The sequence below is a fragment of the Grampus griseus genome (assembly GCF_964374135.1).
Source record: "Grampus griseus genome assembly, chromosome: 12".
NCBI lineage: Eukaryota > Metazoa > Chordata > Mammalia > Artiodactyla > Delphinidae > Grampus > Grampus griseus.
This window is the reverse complement of record NC_139006.1, coordinates 38,323,994-38,345,369: the sequence shown is the minus strand read 5'-3', so window position 1 is coordinate 38,345,369 and position 21,376 is coordinate 38,323,994. Positions and strand designations below refer to the sequence as shown.

Here is a 21,376-nt window from a genome sequence, read left to right as displayed (position 1 = left end):
TTAAAAACTTAGATAAAGGAATTGAAGTTCAAGGAAAGAGAAAAAAGTTGAGCACTTTAAATTAGTTTATACCGCCAGATCTACGCAGATTATAACCCTAGAATTTTGAATTTCTTGTATTTCTGTTTTTGATTTGATGATTTTTGTATGGGTGGCCACTTTTTTAGAAATCACTGTTCTGAGGAAGTTTAAAAAACAGTGACTAAATATATCAGTTTTAGGCAGGTAGTTACCTTTGGAAGAGGAAAACATGAGGCTTAAGGCTTAGGCAGTAATTTAACATTTTATTTTGAACAAAAGACCAGAAGCAGATAGGCAAACTAGTATCTATTAGTTTAATTGTGATGATAGGTACAACTGACAAGCCACACACACAATAAGAACAAAACAATTTCAGTTGAGATGTAGAAAATAAAGTTCTTTCAAAAGGTTCTATTATGTTATCACTGTATTAAATCACTGCATTAAAAGGTAAATTACATGCATCATTGTAAAAAGATTGTACCTAAACTTTTTATTTTTCCAAGTAATTATATTTAGTAACCTACTGTACAGTATTTTAATGGAGCTTAACCTTTTCTCTAGTGGTTACTTAAATTCCTTCCAAAAATAATATTTCATGGATTGTACACATTTAATTAGTTAGATATTTATTTATATGTAAACTGGCAGTGATGATCATTAGAAAGTTTTTTCCTCTTTTTCCCCGTCTTGAAGTCTTAATATGTCATTATTCAGGCATGCTTCAAAATGTAAAATTCTTCCTTACTTTTTAAACTTGTTAAAATCATGATACCTTTCTACTTATTAAATGATTATTTTGATAGTTGAATGTTAGTGTTATTAAATTAGCTATTCATTGGTTGGTGATTAAAATCAACACACAATGATCTTTTATTTAAAAAAAAATAAAATAGTTTTCAGTTCAGCGTATTCTGAATGATATCAATCAATGAATCTGTTGTTCATCCAAGGAAGTAAAAACAACTTGACTGTGTTTGCCTTAGTTCCTTGTAGAATTACACAAAAGGTACATACTACTCAATAGAAAAAGTAAACTTTTTTCTTATTTTAAATTAAGGTATAATAGTAATTAAAACAAAACATCAAAAGTTTTAATGACTTGTAGAAGAGCCCTCATTTTAATGTTTGTGACTAGTTTCTCCTAAGAGTGTTTCGTTACACTTATAAAATCATGTACTGCGATATTGAAAGTGAGTACTACGTTATCTTTAGTAAAATTAAAGGTGATTTTCATGTGCTTTGAATATAAAGTTAGATGTAGTTAGAAATCTACATTTCTGGGGGAATTCTAAGGAACAAGAATTGTGAAACTGGAAATTTTATATATAATTTACTTCTGCATTTAAAGCGGATAAGTTTCTTGAGAGGAGTAGAATGTAAATGGATTATAGTGATCATATATTGTGATTAGTATACAATTTCATTTTCAAGTTCTTCAAGTGGTGACAAAAATGCAAAACTATTACTTGGTTAGTGGCATTAAAAGCTTCCTTCTCCGCAAATAAGTATTAAGGTACATATAAGAGTCTGCCTTTATGAAGCCAGGAAGTAGTGAAATGTAGTAGCATTTTGACATGTTTGTTTGCTTATGAAATCTATGAAAGGCTTGTGTCGTTGGGTAACTCTACCACTTGAGTGGTGGATGTATCTCCATTTCTGGAGAATGGGACAGGATTGTAGTCATCATATTTTGGGATTATTTTTTTCAAACTGGATACTGAAGTATAAGAAAAATAGTACTTTGTTGAAGGACATAGGACCAACAGATCATCATAGTCTAGAAGCATACTTTTTTTATTATATGAAAATTTGATGTAAGCTTATTATGGCAGTTAGGTCATTGGAAAAAAGGTAAGATTATTCAGTAATTTGTTTTGAGACAGATATTCATATATGAGGAGAAAATGAAATGGTCTCTACTTCACAACATGTACCAATGTAAAGACAAAAAATACTAGATGAAATTATAGGTATTATGTTTATAGTCTTTAAGTAGGGAGTGGCTTTTTTTCTTTTTTTTTGAAGCAAGATACCAGGGGTAGAAACTGTAAAGGAAACATTGACAGATTTTGCTTTATCAAAACTGTATTAAAAAAAAAAACAAAAAAACTTATAAAGAAAAATAGATATAAAGATGACTGACAAACGGGAAAAATTACAACATATGTAATAGAATTATATTCCTAATGTATGAAGAGATCCTTCCAGTCAACAAGAAAAACACAAACAATAAAAAAAAATGGACAAAGTAACTGAATATGTAGTGTAATGGCGAAAAAATAAAAATTACCAATGAGCAGTTAACAGTTGAACAAAAGCATTAATATTTCAAGAAATATGGGTTAAAAAAATATGGGTTTTAAAAAAAAGAAATATGGGTTAAAAAAAAAAAGAAATATGGGTTAAAAAAAGAACCAACCCTCCCTGCCCCCCCGCAACCTGAAGGAGAAAGGTAAAAAGTAATAATATCCAAGATTGGTGAGGGACTGGAGGGCAGTTAGCGTATTTTAAAACTAATAATGTTCATGAGTATAACAATACTTTTACTTAAAGAAATGTGTCTTGCAAAAATAGCACTGAAAATACATGGGAATGTTCATCATTGCAAAAATATATTGATGTTGGGGCAAAAAGTTAGAACAACCCACATAAAAATCAATAAGACATTTCTATCAGCTATCCACAGTGTGTTCAGTGAAAAAGCAAGTTGCAAAATACCTTTTTATGTCAATAAGTATGGATAACACATTTTTTTAAATGAATACATATATTCCGTTGAATGAACATACCACAGTTTAAAAAACTGTTTCTGTAATAGTGGTTCTCAGGTTCCTCCCAGTTTTTCGCTGTTATAAGTGAAAATGTTATATTAATGTTTTTTGTACATACAGCTTGGTATACTTGGTTTTCCTTTCCTTGAAGTGAATTCCAGGAATTGCTGAGTCAAAAGTTGCATCCAATTTGCATTTTGATATGTATTGCCAAAATGCAGTTTTACACCAGAAGGTGGAATAAAAGTCAAAATTTTTTAATGGAGCCATAAAATTGAATATATTATGCAGAATAACCTAGGATATTACACGATCTTGTTTGAAGTTATTACAAGTAAAATATTACTAAATCAGATAGATTTTCAAAAAGAAATGTTAAATATTCTCTTTATTTACTTTTTACATTATTTATCTTGGAATAAACTCATGGAAAAGCTGCAAAAATAGTACAGAGAGAGCTTCCCTGGTGGCGCAGTGGTTGAGAGTCCGCCTGCCGATGCAGGGGACATGGGTTCGTGCCCCGGTCCGGGAAGATCCCACATGCCGCGGAGCGGCTGGGCCCGTGAGCCATGGCCACTGAGCCTGTGCATCTGGAGCCTGTGCTCCACAACGAGAGAGGCCACAACAGTGAGAAGCCCGCGTACCACAAAAAACAAACAACAACAAAAATAGTACAGAGATTCCTATATGCCCTTCACCCAGCATTCCCTAATGTTAACATCTTATATAACCATGGTACATTGACAAAACTAAGAAATTAAAGTTGGTATATTACTGTTAACTATATACTTTACTTAGATATCAGTTTTTCCACTAATCTCCTTTTTTTGGTTCCAGAATCCAATCTAGAATATCACATTGTATTTAGTTGCCATTTCTCCTTAGTCATCTTCAATCTGTGAGAGTTCTCAGGCTTTCCTTGTTTTTTTATGACCTTGACAGTTTTGAAGATTATTGATAAGGTATTTTGTAGAACTTTTCTCAGTTTGTTTTTGTCTAATGTTTTCTCATAATTACCCTGGGGTTATGGGTTTTGGGGATGAGTACCACAGAGATGACATGTGCTTCTCATCACATTTTATCTGGGATATGTGATACCATAATGATTTATCAGTGATAATATTAATGTTTATCACTGGTTTTAAGATAGTGTCTGCCAGGCTTCTCTCCTGAAAAGTTACTGTTTTTCCTTTCCATACCTGATTCTTTGGAATCTGGTCACTATTCCAGTCCACACTCAAGGGGAGGGGCATCAATAAGCTCCATCTCCAGTCTCAGAAGGCTACATATTATCTTACAGAGCAAATGTTTTTGATTTTGATAAGGTCTAATTTATCATTTATTTCTCATATGGTTTGTGCTTTCGGTGTTGCATGTAAAAATCATTGCCAAACCCAAGATTGATTTTTTAAAACTGTTTTATTGAGATATAATTTATGTACTGAAGAGTCACCCATTTAAAGTGTACAGTTCATTGTTTTTTGTCTGTATTTATAGAGTTGTGCAGTCATTACCTCAGTTACTTTTTGAACATTTCATCATCTTGTAAAGAAACTCTGTACCCATTAGCAGTCACTCCGCAATCCTCCCCAAGCTCCCCAGCCCTAGACAATGACTAATCTATTTTATGTCTGTATAGATTTGCCAATATGGACGTTTTCTATAGATGGAATCATACAATGTGTGATCCTTTATGACTGGCTTTTTAGACTTAGCATGCTCTCTTCGGGGTTCATCTGTGTTGTAGCATGCATTTCATTCTTTTAAATTGCCAAATAAATAATATTCCATTGTATAGATAATGCCACATTTTGTTTATCCATCCATCAGTTGATGAACATTTGGATTGTTTCTACTTTTTCACTATTATGAATAATTCTACTATGAACATTAGTGCACAGGTTCTTGTGTGGACATATGTTTTCATTTCTCTTGGGTAGATACCTGAAAGTGGAATTTTCATGTCATATAATTCTGTATAACATTTTGAGACCCAAGATCGATTTTTAAGTATATACTTTTATTATTTTGGAGTAAATATATATGTGGCTTTCCTGTTGTCCCTGAACAGATAAGAGCAGCAAGTGATTGCGGCCATTTGTAAATAATATCGTTAAATGTCAATATTTTTAATGTTTCAGTAAGTATTATTAAGCACATACGTACATCAAAGACATATGAATGAAGTATGGTCTCTACCCTTAAGGAAATGGGAACATACAATCTAACAGAAGAAATACAAACAATTCCAGCCCACGTTGACAGATGAAATAATAGAGAAATAGTGGTTTCCCAGAGGAGAAAGGCAGCTTATCAGACTGAGGGGATCAGGAGGAGATGGATAAAGGATTAGATCTTGTTTGGTAGTAACCTGCTCAAATAAAGTGGGACTAGTCATTTTAGGTTGGTGATCAACATCTGCAGAAGAATGGAGATGTAAAGCAGTATGGCTGTGTGGGAAATTGCAAGTAACTAGGCATTGCCAGAGCATTGTTGGGGAGAGTATCTAGAAATAAAAGATTGCAGAATCAGAGAGTAACAAGATCTAAAAGCCATTTTATGAGGTGTTGAGGAGTTTGGGTTTGGTTTTGTTTTTTGCCAATCTGTTTCTCACACTGGATTACTCTGTATGTGTGTTTACACGTGTGTGCGCCCTGGCAAAACATAGCACATCTTCCTGGAGCTTGAATTCTGTTTGAACATATGGACATAGAATAACATTTTTATTTTTATTATTAACTGTTGAATTGAAACAAAATCAGTTATTTGGAATTGAATCCCACATTATAAATGTTCTAGGTAAGTTTTAGATAATTTTAGAGCTTATTAGGGCTGCTTTGACTACTCTGAAAATTTGCAAGGTGTATTGGATTTCTTTAGGCAAAGAGTAGCAGTATATTGGACAAATATTGCATTGTTCATAGCTTTTATTGCTATACTTTATCTATTCTGACTTTTTAAAAACATTTTTTAAATAATGGGGTTGTCTTACAATCTGTAGTGGTACGTAAAATGATGTTGCATTTTATAATCTAGGATCTTAAACTAGGCAAAATATATCTTTTTCGCATTAGAAAGAAACAGAGTCATTATAGAAAACTTGAAGTAAATGGAAAATGTGAGGAATAAAATAATCTGTAATCCCACCATACTTAGAGATGACTGCAGTTACTATTTTGGTATATTTCTTGCTGGCTTTTTTCTGTCTATATGTACCAATATATATTTGTGTTTTTAGAAAATTAAGTTCATATACCACATGGAGTTTAATCTGTTTCTACGCTCAATATCATATGTTGAACATCATTCTATGTAATTATTATTAAACAACACAATTTAAATGTTTTCTAATACGTCATTGTATGTATATGTATTCCTAGAAGTAAAATTTATTGGGTATAAAGTGTGATTAAAAAAAAAGATCCTTAAGAAAAATCATCCATCTGCTTTCTAGAAAGTTAAAGAGTCTGTATGTGATTGAAATATTTTTTAATTTTTTGTAACCCTGAAACCTTTCTGCACTGCCTCTTTTGCTAACTTCTGATTATTTAGAGATGATTAGCTAGTTTGTGGCCTATCAAGACTTACGGTGTTTATTTGTGACTCAGTTTGCCCATTTCATTCCTTGCTAACTGTGCTGTATAGTAATATCTCACTTCTCTGAATTTTAGTTTTCTGCCACCATCACCTGGTTCAACACAGTTGACAATCAGAAATTGTTTAAAGGATCTGATGGTCACACAGTCCTGCTTATTGGTCTTAGAAGTAATAAGAGCTTACCAAATTTATAATTTTGCAAGTATTAAATTCTGTAAGAGGTTAATTTTTATTATGGGAAAAAGTGGAACACTGTAAGAAGGATTGGAAATTCGGAGAATTTTGCAGTTTTAGGTACGATGACTGGGAGAGGGCTCACTAAAAGGTGACATTGGAGAAAAGAGTTGAAGTAGTTGAGAGGGTTAGCCATGCAGATGTTTAAGGAAAGAAAATGGCATGCAGAGGAACAGCCAGTGCAAAGGCCATAAGAGAGGATATTTGAACAGCGGTAAGGAAGTCACTGCAGCTGGTGGGGAGGATTAAACAAGGGAGAGAATAGTAGGATGACATCAGAGAAGGAAGGAAATAGAGAGGGTAGGTCATGTAGAATCTTGTAGGCCATTGTAAGATCTTTGACTTTTGCTCTGGGTAAGATAGCAAGTCAAAGTTTGAGGAGTGACATGATCTGAATTGTGTTTTAAGAAAATCGCCCCATGGGCTTCCCTGGTGGCGCAGTGGTTGAGAGTCCGCTTACCGATGCAGGGGACGCGGGTTTGTGCCCCGGTCTGGGAAGATCCCACGTGCCGCGGAGCGGCTGGGCCCGTGAGCCATGGCCGCTGAGCCTGCGCGTCTGGAGCCTGTGCTCCGCAACGGGAGAGGCCACAACAGTGAGAGGCCCGCGTACCGCAAAAAAAAAAAATAAAAATAAAAATATCGCCCCATGTTAAGAATAGACTACTGAGAAGCAGGGATAGACACCAGGAAATCAGTTAAGAAGCGATTGCCGTAATCCAAAGAAGAGATGATGGTGGCTTGGTCCAGCATGGTGGCAGTGTAGAAGGTGAGAAGTTATCAGGTCCAGATATATTTCAGAGGTAGAGCCAGCCAGGTAGGATGAGGAGTGTAAGAAAAAAAATAGGAGTCAAGAATGCCCCTGGGTTTTTGCCCCAAGCAAAATTGACCCATCAGCTGAAGTGTTGAAATCATAGGTAGAGGTTTGGGGTGAGAACACCTCTTCAGTTTCAGACACATTAAATTTTTAATTTTTATTTATTTTTTATTTTTGGCTGCATTGGGTCTTCGTTGCTGTACGTGGGCTTTCGGTAGTTGTGGCGAGCAGTGCTACTCTTTGTTGTGGTGCACGGGCTTCTCATTGTGGTGGCTTCTTTTGTTGTGGAGCACGGGCTCTAGGCACGTGGGCTTCAGTAGTTGTGGCATATGGGCTCAGTAGTTGTGGCTCGTGGGCTCTAGAGCACAGGCTCAGTAGTTGTGGCACACGGGCTTAGTTGCTCTGCGGCATGTGGGATCTTCCCGGACCAGGGCTCAAACCTGTGTCCCCTGCATTGGCAGGCGGATTCTTAACCACTGCACCACCAGGGAAGCCCCGGGAAGCCCCTATACACATTAAATTTGAGATGTATGTTAACGAATTAGATATATTATGTAAGCAATTAAATATATAAATCTGAAGTTTAAGAGAGAGGTCTGAACCAGAGATAAAAATTTGCAAATTGTTGACATGTCAGTGCTTTTTAAAGCCCACCAGTAAATGAGTGTATATAGAGAAGAAAACACCACGAAAGACTGAGCCTTGAGATGCTTCAGTGTTAAGAAATCTGAGAGAAGAGGAGGAACCAGTAAAGGCAACTGAGAAGTAATCACTGATGTAGAAAAAAATACCCTTGGAACTTCCCTGGTGGTCCAGTGGTTAAGGCTACACTTCCAATGCAGGGGGCGTGGGTTTGATCCCTGGTCAGGGAACTAAGATCCCACATGCCGCACAGTGCAGCCAAAAAAAAAAAAAAAAAGAAAAGAAAGAAAGGAAAGAAAAGAAAATGAAAAAATACCCTTAGTATTGTTGTAGGAATGTAGTATCCTGGAAGTCAAGTAAAGAAAGTATAGCAGGAGTGATCAAACTGTCAAAAGCTACTGATGTATCAAGGTGAAGACTGGGAATTCATTGTTAAATTTAGCAACATGGTGGTCACCTGTGACTTTGACCAGCACTTTCGTTTTTGTTGTTTCTTGTTTGTTTGTTTTTTTAAATTTTGACCACACCGCACCGCTTGTGGTATCTCAGTTCCCTGACCAGAGGTTGAACCTGGGCCACGGCAGTGTAAGCACTGAATCCTAGCTACTAGACCACCAGGGAACTCCCTGACAAGCAGTTTTGATAGAAAGGTAATGGCCAAAGCTCACCCAAAATGGATTTAAGAGCAGGTATGAAGAAAGATTTAGAAATAGAGTTCAGACAACTTTTGAGGAATTTTGCTGTAGTGGGGTTGAGTAATGGGGCAGCAGCTAGTGAGAGAAATGGCATCAAGATGGGAATGAAAATGGCATGATACAGTCCAGTTAGGAAGGGGAAAGCTTAATGATACAGGAGAAAGAGGGGGGGAAATTGCTGGAGCAATGTCCTCGAGCTTGTGAAAAAGGATGACATCACCAGTGGAGGGATTGGTGTGAGATAGCAGTATTCTCCTATAGTAAAAAGTTAAGAGACCAAATATATGAGGGCATGTGCTGGTAGTTGAAAATGAATACATAAATATAATTATAAATATGTCTATTTAGCGGTAAGTCTATGGCAGTTTTCTTCCGATTGTTTCAGGGTAGTAACCAACAAGGTCATTAGCTATGAACGAGGATCAGTGAGAGGTTTGAGAAGAGAAAAGAAAATGTGAAATACGGTCTCTAGTAAAGTGGGAGAGTGAATATACTAAAGAAATATATGATTGCCAAGCAGAATTAAGGGCAAGCTTTATGTTCGCAATTATGGATTTAAAGTGGGATCAGACAGTATGATTTTATGTATTTATCCAGACATATTCAACTACATGGGTGCTGACATAGAGTTAGTTGTAGAGGTAGATTTAACTAGAATTATGGTTTTGCCAAACTAAGTATAATGAAGCAGAAAAGAGCCAAGGCATTAAAGGTTATGCAAGCGAGCGATTATAATAATTGACCATGTAATTTAAGCTCAGTAGGTAAGAAAGAGAACCTATCAGTACAGTGAGGTACAGTAAAAATGGATAGGATCAGTGGATTGGAGGCCTTGGTGGGGCTGGGGATTGTTGGGGTGTGGTTTTTGGAGGGAGTGAGCAGGAAAGCTGAGGGAGTGCTTAGAGAATAAAGGATTTGAAATTGAAATTAAGGGAGGACTATGATTACTGATAATGACAAGATCTAGTATGTGGCCATGGAAATGAGTGGCTGAGATAAGGTAGAGGACAAGATCATTGAAAGAGAGAAGTTAAAGGTATTGAGAGGCCAGGTTATTAGAAGTATCATCTGTGGGTATATTAAAGTCCTTAAGAATTAAAATAGGAAAATGTTGGAAAGAAGGTTGGTAACCCAGGAACTAAAATTGTCTAGCAGTGAGATGTGATGACCTGAGGGTCAGTAGATTACAGTGACAATGAGAGGTAGTGGGAGATAGAACCTAATAAACATGAAAAGCAAGCTGGCAGATATAGGGTGGGAGTGTAGAGATGGCAGTGGAGTTCACCTGTCCCACTTTCAGGGCCATTGGTATAAAGCATGTGGAGGGTAAAGGGCACCACTGTAGAACTGCAGGGGAAGCAGTGTCCTCAGGGAAGCTGGATTTCCATTGGAGTAGGGGTTGGTAAACTACAGCGCACAGGCCAGATCTACAGCCCACAGGCCAGATCTGGCCTACCATTTGTTTTTGGATGGCTTATGAGCTATGAATGGTTTTTATATTTTTAAATAATTTATAGAAAGTCAAAAGAAGAAGAATATTTCATGACATGTGAAAATTATATGAAGTTCAGATTTCAGTGTCCATAAGTAAAGTTTTATTGGGACATAGCTATGCTCATTGTCTGTGACCACTTTTATGCTACAACACAAGTTGAAGAGTTGAGTACCTGTGACAAAAATCATACATGGCATTGTTATTGCTTCACACTGCTGCTCAGCACACTAGAAATCACAGTGACACAGTTACAACACAATAGCATTCCATGTGTATCACCATACCACAGAATTTTATTATTTTTTTTCCATTGCCAGTGCATGCCCATCATGTCAGAACAAAAAAGGAAAAGAAAAGTGAAACTGAATGTTGTTATTTTGAGGCACAGTAAAGTGTGGATTATTTCATCAAGTTAGAGGGCAGGGCATTGTGTTATTATGCAGTTACACTGTAGCTGTGCTGAAAGAGTACAATGTGCATTGACATTACCAGAATAAGCACTTGCCATAACATTCCCAACTCGCAGGAAAGCAACAGTTAGAAAACCCCAGAAAATTTAAAATAGAATATCTCAACACAGCAGAATTTTCTTTACAAAGATGAAAAAAGAAAATGAGGTTATGACCTTACATAAGTTTAGAAGTGGTTTATTTGTTAGTCAAGCAGGGAAAGCTATTCACTGATGGTGTTTGCAGCAACAAAGCAAATGTGTACAGAGAGAAAAACTTCCTTAAGACTAAGCTTTTTGGGCTTTTGCACAGCAAAAGAAACTACAAACAAGACGAAAAGACAACCCTCAGAATGGGAGAAAATATTTGCAAATGAATCAACGGACAAAGGATTAACCTTCAAAATATACAAGCAGCTCATGCAACTCAATATCAAAAAAACAAACAACCCAATTCAAAAATGGGCAGAAGACCTAAATAGACATTTCTCCAAAGACACAGATGGCCAAGAAGCACATGAAAAGCTGCCCAAGATCACTAATTATTAGAGAAATGCAAATCAAAGCTATAATGAGGTATCATCTCACACCAGTTAGAATGGGCATCATCAGAATATCTACAAACAACAAATGCTGGAGAGGGTGTGGAGAAAAGGGAACCCTCTTGCACTGTTGGTGGGAATGTAAATTGATAACAGCCACTATGGAGAACAGTATGGAGGTTCCTTAAAAAACTAAAAATAGCATTACCATATGACCCAGCAATCCCACTACTGAGCATATACCCAGAGAAAACCATAATTCAAAAAGACACATGCACCCCAATGTTCATTGCAGCACTATTTACAATAGTCAGGTCATGGAAGCAACCTAAATGCCCATTGACAGCCAAATGGTTAAGGAAGATGTGGTACATATATACAATGGAATATTACTCAGCCATGAAAAGGAACGAAATTGGGTCATTTGTAGAGACATGGATGGATCTAGAGACTGTCATACAGAGTGAAGTAAGTCAGAAAGAGAAAAATATCGTATATTAATGCATATATGTGGAATCTAGAAATATGATACAGATGAACTGGTTTGCAAGGCAGAAATAGAGACACAGATGTAGAGAACAAACATGGACACCAAGGGGGGAAAGTGGCGGGGGTGTGTGTGTGTGATGAATTGGGAGATTGGGTTGACATATATACACTAATATATGTAAAAATAGATAACTAATAAGAACCTGCTGTATAAAAAGTAAAGAAATAAAATAAAATTTAAAAAAAACTATTAGCTTTTTGGCATGAACAGTAGTTGCTCAAAGAATTGAGACTCTTGGGAGCAACAGCAATAGTCAATTAAAAAATAAGACAATTTTGAGTGATTTTCCTTGACTCTTGTTTGAGGAATCAATGCTGAGTTTGAAGTGAGTGAAGAATTAGCCTCTATGTATAGTCTGCATGGAACAAGTACAGGCAAGAATATTTTTTTAAAAGTTGAGGAAACACTAAGTACAACTTGCAGTGGAGTCTGCTAAGATGTGTTACAAGTGATGGTAGTTAAAATTATGTATGGTGCAGAAAATGTTAGTTGAACAAAATAACAAAGTTCATGACAATACAAGGTGTTTAAAGCCTGTAGTTATTCATTGTATTATACATCAGCAAGTACTTTGTGGAAAATATTTGAATCTATCATGTTACTGAACCACAGGATCAGTGGTAAACATCATTCACTCTCGTGGACTTAACTAACCGTTATCAATTCTGTACATTTTTGACAGAAATTGAAGCTGAATATCCCAGTTTATCTTTGCATATAGCAAGTCAATGGCTTAGCAGTGGTGACATTTGTGATTTTTTTTTTGTGGACTATATTGTGTCCCCAACCCCAAATCCATCTGTTGAATCCCTAACCCCCCAATATAACTGTATTTGGAGATAGGGCCAAGCAAGAGGCAGTTAAGGTTAAATGAGGTCATAAAGGCGGGACTGTGATAAAATGGGATTAGTGATGGGATTAGTGTCCTTACCTGTGCAACACATAAGAGGTCCTGTGAGTGCACAGAGAGATGCTGGCTGCCAACTAGACGGGAAGAGAGATTTCACCAGAAGCACAACACGCTGGCTCCAGTCGTAGACTTTGAGCCTCTAGAACCATGAGAAAATGAATGTCTGTTTAAGCCACCCAGTCTATGGTATTTTGCATGGCAGGATGAGCTCATTAAGACAAGGACCATGATGAAGGTTTTTCTTAATGAGAAGAACCACTCTCAACTATCATTGAATTATCATTGAACACTGACTTTGGAAATTAGTTTTTGATTTAACCTAAAATTACAAGGCAAAACAGCACTTTTAATGCAAAACTTAAATGGAATAAAGTCATTTTGACAACTAATGTTCTAATCACAAGTAACGTCGAGCTGCTTTGTAACTTCCTGTGCTGTCAGAAATTAAAACAAGAAGCAAGATCTCCATTTCCACACACATTTGCAGCAGATATATTTTCTGAGCCCCAAACTACAGACTTGATAGCCTATTGATGGCTCTAAATCTGGTATAACCAGAGCCAGGGATCCTTTCTCAACCCCATAGGCTATTATAGTACACATTATCCTGGTTCAGAACTTTCTTATTTCGTGTCTGGAGTATTACAGTACTCTTAAAGTTCTACCCCCACTCCAGTCTTGCCCTTATTGAATTTATCATTTACATATTCCCTGGAGTAGTGCAGCTGAAATGTAAATTTGACTGTGTTGTTTATATGTCATTTCTTGTCATGGCTTCCAACACGTAGCAGTGGTTTTCAGGTGGTGGTTCTCAGTTCCCGACAGATCCCACAGGACACTATCGGGCTGCATTATGGAGGTGTACGAAGTAGACGAGGCTCCAGCCCCTCTCTGACGACACCCGCCACCACTACCCTCTTGAAGCAGAGCACTTTTATCTATTTTCATATTGTACTGCTTTTAAACTTTAATGTGAAAAATATTTTTGTTGATTAAATAATAATTTTACAACTACTGGCCTGCAGGTAAAGTTCAAGCTCCTTAACTAGTTTGGGGCTCTCTAGCCTCTCGTTCACATCCTTCCCACAGACTTGATACTCCAGCAACACAGAACAGTTCTGTTGTGCCTTTGCTTATATTTGCCCATCTGCCTGTTATATTCTCTCTTTTCTTCTTCCCAGCTAGCTAACTGCTTTCTTTTTAGACTTGTTTCAGGTTTCTTCACCTCCAGAAAGCCTTTTCTAGCCACCTCCCTCCTAGGCAGCCTTGGGTTAGGTGTCATCCTTTATATTCCACAAACTCTGTGCTTGTGCTTATTTCCCTTTTTGCATTTTTTGGTATTATTTTTTGTTTGTTTCAATTTCATTTGAAATCCATAAGAGCAGACACTGTGTTTTAAAGTTATGTTTATGTATCTACAGTGATTACTGTAGAGCCTCTATAGTTAACACAGATGTTTCTGCAGTAAATTGATTATTGTTTCTATCTTGCTGTTACATTTGCAATAGATATGTGATCTAAAATTAAATGTACTTATGTTATCCCTGTGTGAAAGTTTGCTCTCTGTTGCATGTGTTTATGGGTCATAATGTATACAAACATGAGTTTAAATGTGCATTTCAAAAGAAAGACAAGATACTATATGTAGATTTTATCAGGAACTAGAACTTAAATTTAATAGCTGCCCTGTATTTTGTATAACTCTGCTGTGAAGCTTTTCCATGTAATCTCATGCCAGTGTTGACCCATGTGGATTAAAATAGCCCTATTTTAATCTATGACCAAATTAGGAATTAGAATATCTATCCAGTGGGGATTTTAAATTATTGTAGTTTGTAGTGTGACAGGTTTATATAAATAATTGTAGCGATTCCCACTGTGTGTTTTAAGTTAAAATCTGCATTCAAATAGAGAAATATAATAAGTACGTGATTCTTTAACATGTTTACCTTTGATATCTTAAATTAGTTATATCTTTTTAAAAGGATCATCAAAACTGACTTGATAAAAAGAAAACTTGTTTCACTAATCTAAAATATCTACCTGTGGCCCCTTGATTCAAATTTGATATATACTTAAAATACCAGGAACTAATTAACTAATTATTCTCAGTGTACGTGTAGTATATGTTTTTTTTAAACATTCTAGTAAGTCAGATTTTAAGAAAAATATTTGAACAGTGAAGTCATTCCAGAATTTATTAAAAACAATTCTTAGCACATTGAACATTTCTCTGTTTACAACTTCATATTTTACTTATATTAATTTTTAATGAACATCTTTGTTTTTTATTGTTTCTCAAGCCCTTGAATGTAAAATAAGCAGTTTTAGTTATAATGCTTCAGTGATTTAAAATTATAAACTTTTCTTTTCATACAGATAAAGACACAATAAATAAAATCAGAGACTTACGAATGAAAGCTGAAGATTATGAAGTAGTGAAGGTGATTGGTAGAGGTGCATTTGGAGAAGTTCAATTGGTAGGTTATTTTAATGAGATTAAAAAAACAATCTTTTTAAAATTAAAAAATTCACTTGTGTGTTTAACATATGTTGTTTGGGAAATTATTGTTTTTATAAAATTCTTGCTTTAAATTGCTCTAGACATTCTTGCCTAAGGATATGAAAGCCTAGAGGCTAATTCAGCAGTAGTGTGAAATATTTTTCCCAAGAATTCATGGGTAGAGAAGAGTTTTCAAGCATCAAAAGAGAAATCTTTACTCCTAATATTACACTATCTAAAATGCTGTGCAATAGTAAGTTTTATAAACAGGAAGTAGCATAACTAGCTGGGTGGAGGAGGGGGAAGTGTGCCATAATATAGGGAATAAAGATTTTTTTCTAACATTACTTACATCTGGTAGTTAAAGCCTTGACATTATCTAATTGGGATAATTCAGAAGAGAAGAAGTTAAAATAGAAAGACCAATAATGTTAAATTATTTAGTAAATTGTTCTGGGAAACACTGAGCTTTAAATGTTAATGAAATGTTCATTATTTTCCATTTTCAATTTTAAAGGTAAGGCATAAATCCACCAGGAAGGTATATGCTATGAAGCTTCTCAGCAAATTTGAAATGATTAAGAGATCTGATTCTGCTTTTTTCTGGGAAGAAAGGGACATCATGGCTTTTGCTAACAGTCCATGGGTTGTTCAGGTATGCTTTTGTTATTGTTTCATTGTTGCTCTAGTAGTTTGTAACTTAACATGTCTGAGAAGCTTTGTTTTTTAGAACAGTAATAGAGAATTTATTGGCAATTACAAAAGTGTCTAATATATCATTTTTAAAATCATAAAATTTAATTTTATTGAATTATCTCTAGGAGGAAAGTAACTATTTGTCTCTGGAGTGGAGAGAATGGGAGAAATGGAGGGAAAGAATGGGAGTAGAGTGGAAAGAATGGGAGAAATGGAGGGAAAAAAGTTAAGCTAGGCCTCCAAATAATATTGTATTGGCTTCAGGTTTTTCAGTGGAAAGAAAAATACATTAGAAAGTCAGTAATTGTAGGTACTAATCTTGACCTGAAGCTGTGGCCAGGTTATTTACATCTCTGGGCCTCAGTCTCCTTGCTCAAAAATGTGAAAGGTGGCTTAGATTGGTTATTTTCAATTGAGGAGATACCTCAGATGGAGTCATGGGAGCAAGCAGTTGTTTGGGTAGGTTATAATTCTGGGTTTTCTATTTCTGCTTCAACTAGAGCAGCTGCATGTTTTATATGTCTTATATATTGGGGTTCTTATTAAGATTTCATATGGGGGAAATAAGGTCTTGTGGTTTTTTTAAAAAAATAGTAAAACTGCTGAGCTAGATCATTTCTAAATTCCTAGCATGAATTTTGTAGTTTTTTAAATTTACAGTATGTAATGAAGACTGTCTTAAATAATCATAATAGCAATTGGGATAAAAAGGATATGGAAGATGTTTAAGATTCGCATAATAAGACTTTTTATACTTGAAATGTCTGCCCTGTTTTTATCAGCTGTTTAGAGCAGGGTGTCTCAGGCTTAGTGTTACTGACATTTTGGGCCAAGTGATTCTTTGTTGTTGGGGGCTATCCTGTGGGTTTTTAACAGCATCCTTGACTTCTACCCAGGTGATGCCAGTAGCAGCCCTCCCCACCCCACACACAAGGTGTAACAACCAAAACTGTGTTCAGACATTGTTGAACATCTCCCTGGGTGGCGTGTTGGGGAGAGTGGGCAGGTGGGGGCCGTGGGACACCGGCAGTTATCATCTCTGGTTGAGAACCACTGATACTGGGGAGTGTTCAGTGTTGTGTAAAAAGTTAAAAAACATGACATAAATGTTTAAGGTTAAATTTACAACTTATGAACTTGAAGCTCTATTTTTCTTGATACATTTTAAATAGGATAAACTGCCACCAAATCAACAGTGTTTCTTTAATTATGGTGTCCGAGTGATATACTGTACATGTTAATCTGGGATAGCCATGAGATACCACTTAGTTTCTTATCCTTCCCCCAAATATTTATATTTAATTAAAGTTACTAAATCTGTAACTAAAATCATTAAATGCTGTTGAAAAAAATGAAATATAAAAAGAATTTTAAGACGTAAGTGCCTAGGTAAATTAGTTATACTTTTTCTCTAAGGGCTTATTTCATTTATTTTAGTTCTGTTCTAATCTTCTCATGTTTACTTAAAATGTTCTTTTGTAGGGAATTCCCTGGCAGTCCAGTGGTTAGGACTTTGTGCTTTCATTGCCATGGGTTCAGTCCCTGGTCGGGGAACTAAGATGCCACAAGCCACGTATTGCAGCCAAAAAAAAAGAAATTTTCTTTTGTAAATTTGCTCTTCTTTTAACTTCAGCACTGGTCACATAATATATTTATGCTTGATATTGTTGCCAATTTCATATCAATGGACCTTACTGTTCCTGCTTTGACTCTTGTCCTCTTCCTGTTTCTCTGTTAGCCGTTACTGCGACTCCTCCTACTGACTGCAACTGTTTACTGAGCATCTATTGTACTAAGGGCTTTTCCTCTATTCGCTAATCTTTTTAACAACTCTGATAGGCAGTTAATCCCTATTAGCTACACCCTCAATTTATAGATTAAATTTGTGCTTTTATTCACTGAACATTCATTAAGTACTTGCCAACTGCCAGGCATCCAGACACAGACTGGGCAGCAAGTATAAAAGTCAAACATGATATATAGTCCCATATATTCTTTTTTTTTTTCCCATATATTCTTCTAGAAAGGATCATAGTCACAGATAATTTGGGAGGTTAAGTAAATTGCCTAGTCACACAGCTAATAAGGGACAACTAAGACTGTAGCCTAATTTTATTAGATTACTTGAAAATTGTGGTGTTGATATAAATTTAACACTAAACCCCACTATGTACAATTTAAATTAGAACTACAATATGTCTTTGCTTAGAAGAGTTGTATATTCTTTATTGAAACTATTATAATTTTTAAAAATTCTCAGTATAAGAAATTCAATTAGTATAGAAAAGGGTAGAGAAAAGAAGTCTCCGACTCCTCAGAAGTAACCACAGTTAATAACTCCTCTGCATACGCAAAGTTCTTTGTGCTATTTATCTTTGTATTTGTTTCCTTTTTTTTGAGTACTTACAACTACTGCAATTTGATTATTTCAGTTAAATCTTATATTAGTAATTTTGACAATTCTTAAATGAAACAGTTTTGCTTAATCTTAATGAATTTGTTTCTTTTTTTTTTTTTGTATTTGTGTAGCTATTTTATGCATTCCAAGATGATCGTTATCTCTACATGGTAATGGAATACATGCCTGGTGGAGATCTTGTAAACTTAATGAGCAACTATGATGTGCCTGAAAAATGGGCCCGATTTTATACTGCAGAAGTAGTTCTTGCATTGGATGCAATCCATTCCATGGGTTTTATTCATAGGTAAGGACAAAAATGCTTTAAATTTTCTCATTTGTTAAAGAGAGAAGCTAAATATCAGTACTTAAACTTCATTTGATTAGCATTTCCCATTCTAAATCCACCTATTCTCCCATATGACATGAGTGGTGTTTCAGAATTTAAAACCTTGAAATTTGTGGTTTTAACATTTCAGTTTAGCGTTGATATAAATGTATTCTTTAATATTTCTTATTCCGATTATAAGGCTTTTATATGGTGTCCTGAAAAGTAAAAATTATAAGCTGTTTTTTTAAGGTATATTCTGGGGTATTAAATGCTTTTAATTTTTATATACAAATTAATTTGCTTTTAATTAGTGAACAGATCAAATTTATTTGCTAGAAGAATAATTTAATTTGTTCTGCAAACACCACTTGAATTCTATGTGCAATTGCTGTGCTCAGTGCCAGGGATGCAAAAATGAAAGTGATTTAGACCCTCTTCTGGGGTTATTTATGTATTTATCTATCTTGTGTGTCTCAGTTACTTTTTATGTTTGAATGTTACATTTTTTATGGTTATTCTCTCTCAAATGACTTGATTTTCCTCTTGGAAGAATCAAACTCTACTTAAAAGAATGTCTTCTTCTGAGGCATAATATATGAGAGAGTCTCCCTGATGAAGTCAGCTTATAGATGTGGATAGAGAGCACATATAGATCAAAGGTGACCTTATCTAAATTGAGGATATATGACCTAAAATCACTGCCTCATATAATGTTTATCAGCTTCTGATCTGTTTCAGAGATACTGTACTTTTTTTTTCCCCCCTCAGAGATGTGAAGCCTGATAACATGCTGCTGGATAAGTCTGGACATTTGAAGTTAGCAGATTTTGGTACTTGTATGAAGATGAATAAGGTTAAATAATTAGATTTTAATTTAGTTTTGCTAATTCAAGATAGATGCTTTTTACAAAATTTTTTTAACATCTTTATTGAAGTATAATTGCTTTACAATGGTGTGTTAGTTTCCGCTTCATAACAGAGTGAATTGGCTATACATATACATATATCCCCATATCTCCTCCCTCTTGCATCTCCCTCCCATCCTCCCTATCCCACCACCCCCAGATGGTCACAAAGCACCAAGCTGATCTCCCTGTGCTATGCGGCTGCTTCCCACTAGCTATCTATTTTACATTTGGTAGTGTATATGTGTCAATGCCACTCTCACTTCGTCCCAGCTTACCCTTCCCTCTCCCAGTGTTTTAAGAATTTACTAACCATATCTGGACTTGTACAGAATTGATGTGCCCAGTCTTATTTGTTGAACTAGATGCCATGGTTTCAGTGTTGTGTTAGTAACTTGTAAGTGCTTTATTTTTTCTCCTCTCTATTTGGGGGAAGCGTGGATTGCCAGATATACTAAATCTTTTAAAGCAAATCTGTAATGTCCACTGTTGGTAGCTAGAAATGGGATTAGCTTAAATTTCACTAAATACTAATGCCACTGTTAAAATGAGACTTTCGTAAAAACTGGATTTCAGGAATATGTATATTTTTTAATGTTTTACTTAGCCTTCTATTAAACATGAAAAGATCTTACTACTTATTTGGGGAGTCAATAGTAAAACGTACCCATGCTCACTATTTATATAATAAATAACTTATATACATAGCTGAAGTAGCAAGTATGCTGCTTTATTTTCAGTTGAAACAGTTTATATTCTTTGAAACTTATCATAGAAGAATAACCAGAAAGTTGTATTTATTATTTCCAAAAGAAATTTATGGGTTAGGAGGAGAACACTATGTGAGAACTTTTGTGTAATCATGTATAATTCTGTTGCATTCATACCAGCTAAAGTAAGTAACTGGTATATACACTTTTTGTTTTTATTTTGGAGAGAGGGTTAAAATGCTTATTAGGTAGTTATCAGTGGGCTTAACACTATTATGCCCTTTTCCCATGCACATGCTTCCCCATTTTATATTTGTACAGTCAATTCTTACATGTTTTTTCCCCTCAATTTCAAGCATAATTAAAATGAATGACTATTTTAGTAAAAAAACAATTAAATCAGCATTTATATATTGATGTTATCAAGTGATTCATTCTGTCGGTTCCTCAACATATTTGCATTGACTTATATACTTGTTCTCTGCAATTAAGATGAGATCATCATATTGGTACAACTGGAGGAATAATAAATGGTGGCAATGTGTCTTTCTAGTGAGTGTTATTACAAAATAAAAATCACTGCTATAACCATATACACATACACACATACATTATGAATATATTATGTATATAATATGTATATATGATTAAGCTGTTTGTTACTTTTTATCAAGTCTGCATTAGGTTTTGATGTGATCTTTCATAACACAAAGACTTAAGAGTTCTACATGTTATATTAAGAAAAACTCATGCTGAATAATTGAGACTTTACATTCATATCCTAATTGAAAATTTGACCTCTTTTTAGGAAGGTATGGTACGATGTGATACAGCAGTTGGGACACCTGATTATATTTCCCCCGAAGTATTAAAATCTCAAGGTGGTGATGGTTATTATGGACGAGAATGTGACTGGTGGTCAGTTGGGGTATTTTTATATGAAATGCTTGTAGGTGAGTAAAGGAGGATTTTATGTACCTCTAACATAGTTGTTCATCTCCAAACTTAGACATGGCTTCTTCTAATAAAATATTACATTAAGCAGTGTTGATTTTGTTTGTAGGAAACAAACTGATCCAAACCTACTGTGTCAGTTTTGACAAGCTATTCA

General features: G+C 35.2%; 1 protein-coding gene across 3 annotated transcripts in view; it reads left to right on the top strand.

The window, feature by feature from the left end:
• The window catches only part of ROCK1 (Rho associated coiled-coil containing protein kinase 1), a 147,342-nt gene that overhangs the window by 45,203 nt on the left and 80,763 nt on the right, over positions 1–21,376 (top strand). For all 3 annotated transcript variants that reach the window (XM_082668184.1, XM_082668185.1, XM_082668186.1), the window contains 5 exons: positions 15,102–15,202; positions 15,743–15,880; positions 18,451–18,626; positions 19,419–19,503; positions 21,074–21,218. In XM_082668184.1, the coding sequence (XP_082524310.1) occupies positions 15,102–15,202; positions 15,743–15,880; positions 18,451–18,626; positions 19,419–19,503; positions 21,074–21,218 (645 nt within the window). The remainder of the gene's footprint in view (positions 1–15,101; positions 15,203–15,742; positions 15,881–18,450; positions 18,627–19,418; positions 19,504–21,073; positions 21,219–21,376) is intronic.